Here is an 8,560-nt window from a genome sequence, read left to right as displayed (position 1 = left end):
TCATTTGAAACAAAAGAGACAAGAGTAGTATGTCTAACCTTGTAAAAATTTTAAGGACTGTCTATGGAGAGCTCAGTGAGAAAAGTGCTGACCTTCACATGTGACTGAACCCACCTGTGGTTCTATGTACACACAATATTTAATGACTGTTAGATGTTAAGTCTGTTAGAATGCATTTATTGAGTAAAGTGAATATAGCTTTATAAGTAACATGGAACTTAGTGAGCATCCACTACTGTTTATCACTGTTTTAAAGTTTCATTTTGGGAGGCTGGAGACATGGCACAGAGGGAATTGTCCTTCTAGAGGGTAAATTCAGTTCCCACCAGGTGACTCAAGTTCCTGAAACTCTGGCTCCAAGGGATCTCATGTCCTTTTCTGTCCCCCAGACACCACACATGCACGTGGTGCATGTACATTCATGTAACCACTCATATAAACATTTGTGGGAAAAGTATCTTTAAGAATGCTACCACTGTGAGAATAAAATACCCCATCCCTACTAAAGTCCATCAATATCAGTTGTTTTTTTTTTTAAAAAATATTTTATTACTTTTGTGGTGTATTTTGTGTGCATGTATGCCTTCAGAGGCCAGAAGTGTGACTGCACGTCTATAACCCTGGCACCACTTACAGAAGGGAAGATAAAAGGATCATCTAAGCATTTCTGGCTGCCAGCTCAGATTCAACTTCAGTAAAAGACCCTGTCCCAAGGGATTAAGGCAGTAACAGAGCAGGCTATTCAACATCCTTCTCTTGTCTCTCAGATATTAAAAACCCACATTGCTCCCACATTAGCTCAAAAATGCTTGGCACCTGAGCTCTTGGGGGTTCAATTTCCTCTTTTGGTACTCTAAACATAGACCCACCCACTTAAAAATAAATTATTTTAGCAATGTATACTTACCTAGTGTAGTCTACATGTAAGAACCAACCAATAAACACATTTCAGTAATTGTCTCCCTAAGTACCTGTGATAGTTTGAATGAGAATGACCCCCCCATTGGCTCATAGATTTGAATGCCTGTAAATCAGGAAGTGGCACTATTTGAAATGATAAGGTGTGGCTGTGCTGGAGGAAGTATATCACAGGTGATGGACTCTGATGTTTCAAAAGCCTAAGCCAGCTGCAGTGATTCTCTTCCTGCTGCCTGCTGATCCAGATGTTGAACTTTTAGCTACTTCTCCAGCACCATGCTTCCAACCATGCTGATAATGGACTAAAACCTCTGAAACTATAAGCAAGGTCTAATTAAATGCTTTCCTCTTTATAAGAGTTGCTGTGGTCATAGTGTCTCTTCACAGCAATAGGACACTAAGATATAGATTGATACCAGAAGTGGGGCATTGCTCTGAAAGGCCTGACTATGCTGATAATTGGTGGACTTTGAATTATGAAAGCAGTTGAAAGTGGGCTTAAAGGGGCATATCTGGGCATGGAAGAGAGTGGTGCTGAGAGTAATGTAGTCTATGATGGCCTGGGCTCAAGGTTTTAGAGAATCTTGTGATATTTTGGAGAACATGGCTGCTTTCTGCTCATGTCTGAAAACCTGCCTGAAGTTGGCAAGAGATTTCAAGAGAGCCTAGTATTGACCTTCACATGGTTGTTAATGATCATTTTTATGCAGATCTACAACAAAAAGAAGCAAGCTGAGCAAGAAAAATACAAAATTTACAGTTTGAGGGAAAAAGGACAATCAGAAAGTATAATGGAGTTTGGTGTTCAGTGACACAGTGTAAAGAGAAGCCTAAGGCTGAATGAATAAAGGGAGTGGCAACCGAAGGGCAAGACCACACCCAACTAAGCTTCTGCCTTCTGGAAAGAAACCAGAGAGGCCATTGTGTGAAGCTGTGAAGGTCAAGGTAGGATTTCACTGGAGACCACAAGAAGTTAAAGTCAGAGCTGTGGGATACCAGCCAAGGAAAGCTGCAGACCAGGAGTGGAAGGGGGGGGGGGGAGGGGGAGGGGGAGAAGGAGAGGGAGAAGGAAGGGGAGAGGAGAGAGGTGCTGCAACCAACAAAACTGAAAGGAGTTGGCAATCTGAAGAATGCTTTGATATCAGACAATGAGATGTAGACCTTGAGTTTGCCCAGCTGGTTTCTGTTGTTTTAGCCCAGTATTTCCTCCCTATGCCCCATTTCCTCCCTTTTTGGAATGATAATGTATATCCTGTGCTACTGTAGGTTGCAAGTATATGGTCTGCCTTTTGATTTTACAGGGAATTACATTTAGGAGTTCCATGAGTCTCCAAGAGACTTGGGATTTTTAAACAGTGTTGAAACTGTTATAGACTACAGAAACTTGAAGTTGGACTGAACCCATTTTTGCTTTATGATATTGCTACAAGCCTATAGGGGCCAGGGAGTGGAATGTGGTGGTTTGAATAAGAAAGTCTCCCTCCCCCCATAGGTTCATAGATTTGAATGTTTGTATACCAGGGAGTGGCACTATTTGAAAAAATTAGGAGGTGTGGCTTTGTTGGAGAAAGTGTATTATTTTGGGGTAGAGTTTGAAGTTTCAAAAATCCAAGCCAGGCCTAGTCGTTCTCTTCCTGACAGATCTGGATGTAGAACTCTCAGCTCCTTCTCCAGTACCATGCCTGCTTGTATACTGCCATGTTTCCCACCATGATGATAACAGATTGAACCTCTGAAACTGTAAGCCAGCCCCAGTTCAATGCTTTCTTTTACAGAAGTTGCTTTGGTCACGGTGTCTCTTCACAGCAGTAGAAGACTAAGACAGAACCCATGAACAAATCACACACGGTCAAACCAAAAATGTAATAAAATATTTAGTGAAAACACATATTTTAACGCCCATTGATGGATTAAAAAATACAAATAAAGTTTTATCAATTTGATATTCAGGTTATAACTGGCTCTACACATAGCCTTGGTTTATTTCCTAAAGCCATACTGTAGTTATCTTTTGAAAAATTAAATGCCTTCATTAGTTATATTAATAGAGGTAAATATTTAAACAGTATACACTCCCTGGGTCTCTTTAAAAATAATAAAAAAAAAAAAAAAACTAAAAAGTCTTAGTGTAAGTTTAAAATTTTAATATTTATAAATTTAAAAACGGTACACGTGCTGAATGATAGCAGTGCTGACATTCTGTGACCATTAAACCACAGCTCATGGCATAGAGCTTCTTTCTTTGTACAGAGAATAAGATCACAATACCAGGATTTGCAATTTGTCATAATTTCGTGGTAAAAGACACCACACGAGGAAACCTGGGCTCAGAGCACACTTGAGGTCAGATTCCCCACCCCCACCCCCACCCCCAATAGGTACATAGTGCAGATATGGTAAATTTCTTCAGGCTAGGGAAATTAGCCGGCAGAACACACCTGACGCTCCTAATAGTTAAGAGGCCTAAAAATGCAAACAGGACAAGAAATCCAAACCTTCCCACAACTGGGAAGTTCTGGGAACAGATGAAGAGCAGGGCCACAGTGGGTACAGGGAGCTGACTCGTGCCTGTCACACCCCACTCTACAGGAGGGAGTCATCACCACAGCTGAATACCTCAGTCTTTTTATGGAGACTTCCACATACACATCTATAGGACAGAAACATCTCTTCACCCATCTTTAAAACTAGCAAAATGAATGTTCATTATTAATCTTTTCTAGTTTTACCCGAACCAAATATATTCTTTGGCTACACAGGTCATGGTTTCCCATTATAATCAACCAGGAACACGTCACAAATTTTATGCCTAAGGTAAAATGAAGTTCAACTTGAGCCATGGCCCTTGAAATCAACTTGAATTCAACAAGATGACAAAATTGGAAAATTTCTAATTCTAGAAAGCCAAGTTTTAAAGAAATGCAGTGTTTTTTTAGAAAAAGTAAGAGAACATCCACTTACATTTTCAAATAATTTAAAATACTATTACATACCCAAGTCATCTATGTTACTCTGTGGGAGATTTTGTAGAAGATTATAATATTAAAAACATATCTAGCTGGGTATGGTGGCACACGCCTTTAATCCCAGCATTCAGGAGGCAGGTAGGCCTCTGAGTTCGAGGCCAGTCTGATCAATAGTGAGTTCTAGGACAACCAGGGCTACACAGAGAAACCCTGTCTCGAAAAACAACCAAACCAAACCTCCCTCATATCCAAATGAGTTCCTTACTCTTAGAAATAGAGTCCCTCTGTACAACACTGCAGTTCCTTCAGACTTGAAATGCGAAATGTTTTACTCAGAAAATAATATTGATAATTACTTGCAAGACACAGCTAACTTAGGAAGGGCCAATGATAATCACCTCTATCAACAGAAATGGCAAACAAAATATATGTAAAAATATAACAAAAAAATATTTTCAGGGTTCAATCAACACTGTCTATCCTCTAGGAAGCTCCAACCTGAAATTATCAAAACTAACAGCTACAGTATTTGAGGGATTCATACAAGTATTAACAGAAATAAGAGAGAGGTGAGTATACAGACTTGACTTCAAAGAGTGTTGAATGGGGAAAATTAAGGATATGCTTTTAAGTGAAAGTGTGACAAAAATAGTAACCATTTCATCTGAACAGACTAAAATGATTATATTAGATATTTTTCCATACAATAAATTTGAAAATTTTAAGTTAAATTACAAAATGTCATTTCTATCTAACAAAAGCAACACGGTCATGTTGACGTAACACAGTCTTTCTCTAGAATCAGAAACAGTCAACTACTATGCTGGAAAAGGACACTGTCAAACACTGTCAGGTAGCTGAGCTTCCAAAGAGCCAGCAGCCCAACACAAGGACGTCAGTCAAAGTACCCTTTCCAGAGCCCTAATGGAGCAACCGCAGGAGCTGTTACATCAGCACCAGTGTTAGCAGACAACCTCCCTGTGACTGTGTAGATTACTTAGTGATTGTGCCCTGGGAAACAAATGGTCAAGAATCACAAAGTAAGACAAAGTGAACAAAACTATGGGACAATAAAGGCTTAAAGGTACAGGATGAACAAAAAACCCCTGAAAAATCAAATACTTGACAAAGTCCCTTTAATGTATATTCTAAAAGGGGCACATATAAATTTTTGTTTTAAAAACATTTTCCAACAACTTAACAGTCAGTTTGAATTGGAAAAACTGGTTCATGAGCATGAAGTCAGTGGCCTCTATACCCACTGGGGCAAGAATATTAAAAAAAAAAAAAAAAAAAAAAAAAAAAAATTGGGACAGTAATACAGTTCAAAAGTCCATGAAGTTCTAGGAAACAAAGCTAGAAAGAAAACTGGGCAAAAGACCAAACTAAACAAATACTCAGTAAAGGGAACAAAAACACAAACACCCTGAAAGGTCTAAGTGGGACAATTAAGTGGCATTCCCATTATCTAAAATGCGGTGGGGGCTTTTTCCTTCAGCTTGCCACTAATCACCATTCTGGTGATCATTTAAGCATTATTTGGTCCAATCTAAAATAAATCTTCCTTCAATTAAAAGAGGTTTAACAGAATTGGAGTATATCATCCTAGGATCTTGTCAAATTTAATAAATATAGTTCCGTCTGAATACAAGTTATTATACACAAATAGATGCTTTGTTACTTACCAAAGCATCTTTTCCTACACATTTCTGCTTGAACTTGATAACTGCTTTGTCCTGGCCAGTGACCTATCTATTCAGTTGTATCTCATGGCCTTCTGTCAAAAGGCCCATACCCTTCACACACACAGGTACACAGAAACCACACCTGCTGAGGAAACAGACATCAAGAACAATACAAAACAGAGTGATTGCTGCTGCAGATCAATTAAAGAGAAAAAAAAAATCAACCTTTCCAAGTATTTAAAATACAAAGCATGTAGAATTGAATCTCTTCTTTGCAGTAGAGATCTTTTCCCCCATACTTACTGTTACTAAATAGTGATCAATTTAGAAGAAAGGATTCTCAAAAAATTATGGCCCTAAGCTTTGTATCCTCACATACCCACCAACACAGGTACAGGATGTAATTTAGATGCTCTGCTTACACAGGTACACAAAATTCCAGAGCATCAGCTATTAAGATGCACGCATTGTGCAGTTCAGGTAGGAGGACAGTACCTGCCTGATGGTTTAGCAGAGGCATCAGAAGAGCAGAGGAGCCTGCCCTTTCATGGCAGTCTCAGATGCACCGAGGCCAGAGCCTCTCGCTGCCACTGCGTTGCGTGACTGGTCCTGCAGTGGGCAGTGTCAGACCCTGGCTGTTTATAAATGAGCTTTCTTTTCATAATTAAAGCTGACAGGAAAATTAAGAGGAGCACGGGAACAGTATAAAAATCCTGATTAGAAAAGCCAGAGGATCTTAAAGAATAACTTTCTTTTTCTTTTTTTAAAGATAGATCATACATTGTAACCCGGACTAGCCTGGCCTTCACACTCAGCTTCCTAAATGCCAGAAATACAGGCATGCACCACCATGCCCAGCTACAGTTAAATTTTTAGGTCTTTGAAATTGAATTAATGCAGCTCCTGGGACATGAGGATAACACCCACTTTAGCATAATTATTGCCCCTAATGCCCCAATGTGCAATAGTCTGTGTGAATTAGTAATTCACACCCATTAAAAAGTTATTGCTTAAGCAAGCCATTCAGAGTAGATACAGGCTGTGTGGCTGGACAGGAACACACCGAGAAAGGCGGCCACGCTGGGACGCTCTTCCATTCACTGATAAACATAAACACATAATCAAAGGGGCAAGAGGTTCATAGCAGCTAATACCCAAAGCCAACTCTTAAGTGTCAAGACTTAATTCCTCTCTAAAACAAATCTGGTTTGTCTTTTTCTCTTAAAATTAAGGCAATGAAATGGCTACAGTTCCTAAAGTCATCTTTACGGAACAAAAATATACACGTATTTTCCTCAAGTTCAGGCATCACAGTCTGATTAGAAACCTGAAATAATTACACAAACCTGTAACAGTAAGGCTGAAAGGGAAGGAAAGGGAGGAAGTGGAGAGAGGATGGACTAAGAAACAACAAACACTTGTAAGCATTTTCTTCCTGCGTAATTGTAATCACCGAAGGTAGGAGATGTTGGAGAGCACAGAACCTCTTACACGCTTACAGCATCTCTTGCACTGATTCAAACTCTGAGAGTAATGAAGGGAGGAGCTTATTAAAATGGATATTCTAGAGTCCAACAACCAAACAGTCTGATGATGCAGAGTAGGGCCCAAGAATCCCCTCCTACAACCAGCTCCTCAAGTGATGAGGAATCTATGGACATTTTGAAAACTAATGCCGAGAACATATCAACTTTGGCTAGCCACCTATGCTTTGATAAAAGGGGAAAAGGCACTGAATATGAATTTCATGGTGCCCATATCTGTTTACACATATATGGAATTGCATTTTGAAAACTGTAAATCACCATTCAGAATCTAGAAGACAAGTATATGGCAGATCATGGCTAACAGCTAATGACGAAGCTGATTTCACGTTGGCCTCTCCTGTTTCACCGAACTCCACACCAAAGTCTCAGGCTTTCCAAAATCCAAAATGGTCAAACGAACTGAGGAACAGGACAAGACCCAAGTCAACCTTCAGCAATTCAGTGCACTTTGCAGAAAGGATCGAAGTTAAGCATATAGCTCTGTTGTTTATTTTACACAAAGGAGACCACCAACATTAGCCATAAATTCTTCTAAACTCTTTAGGAAGGCCATCTTCTGTTTCCGGTCCAGGGTAGGAGGCGTGCTGCTCGCTGTGAGCTTGTTGAAGGCATCTGCTAATCTCTGGTAAATGATTGGATCTTGTTGACTTGATAGTAATGTCTCAACCAGTTCAGAATACTCAGCCTGCAGAAGAACAAGGCAGCCATAAGAATGTTTTCCTTGGGGATCCTAACAGGGAAGGTGAGGTTGGTTCTGAGCCAGGGAAGACAAAAACTCTTTCCAACAGTTCAGTATTTAGGTCTTGTTCTCACCTTATCTCTGCGCTAATTAATTTAATATGTATGCTACTATGAGATTGACACTATTACTATTCCCATTTTACAGATGAAGGTTCTACCAGATCGAGTAATTTAATGAAAAACATTAAATAATTTTAATTTAATGAAAAACATACTGCTATAAAGCATGAGTACAGACATTCCCAGCTTTGCATCATTGCCTCTTCTGATTAGTCTGCACTTTGTTCATAACTCCTGTGCCTGAAATGTTAAGGTGAACAGTTCTCTAGTGGCTCATGCAAATGCCTTGTCCTCTGAGGGCAAGTTCTGAGGGCAGCAGGAGTGTGGAGAAGGGTTGAGAGCTCTCTCAAAGCAGAGGCAGAACACTTTGAAAGTCCCAAGCCAGTACTGTAGCAGTGGCTTTGGATAATGTAGTGGTGGCATCTTCTATTTTTATTATCCACTCTCCTAACATTACTATACAGCTGAGTGAGTGTACAGGGGCTTAAGGGAAAATGACTTAGGACAGAGAAGCACTATGGAGAAAGCTGGTCTGCCATTAATTTTCTTGAGCTTCTTGGAATATCAGAACATCCAAATGAGGAAATCAGGAATTATATAGAGCAAAGAGAAGTAGGATACAGCTTCTCAATCCCGCACCCCA

General features: G+C 39.8%; 1 protein-coding gene across 2 annotated transcripts in view; it reads right to left on the bottom strand.

Annotated features, from left to right (window-relative positions):
• Positions 1–2,779: 2,779 nt before the first annotated feature.
• Xpo4 (exportin 4) overlaps positions 2,780–8,560 on the bottom strand; it is an 89,092-nt gene continuing 83,311 nt past the window's right edge. For both annotated transcript variants that reach the window (XM_034498790.2, XM_076930936.1), the window contains one exon: positions 2,780–7,801. In XM_034498790.2, coding sequence (XP_034354681.1) covers positions 7,604–7,801 — 198 coding nt within the window. In that variant the 3' untranslated portion in view covers positions 2,780–7,603. The remainder of the gene's footprint in view (positions 7,802–8,560) is intronic.

The sequence above is a fragment of the Arvicanthis niloticus genome, chromosome 3 (genome assembly GCF_011762505.2).
Source record: "Arvicanthis niloticus isolate mArvNil1 chromosome 3, mArvNil1.pat.X, whole genome shotgun sequence".
In the NCBI taxonomy this organism is placed as follows: Eukaryota; Metazoa; Chordata; class Mammalia; order Rodentia; family Muridae; genus Arvicanthis; species Arvicanthis niloticus.
Note: the sequence above shows the minus strand (reverse complement) of the source record. Positions and strands in the feature narration are given on the sequence as shown.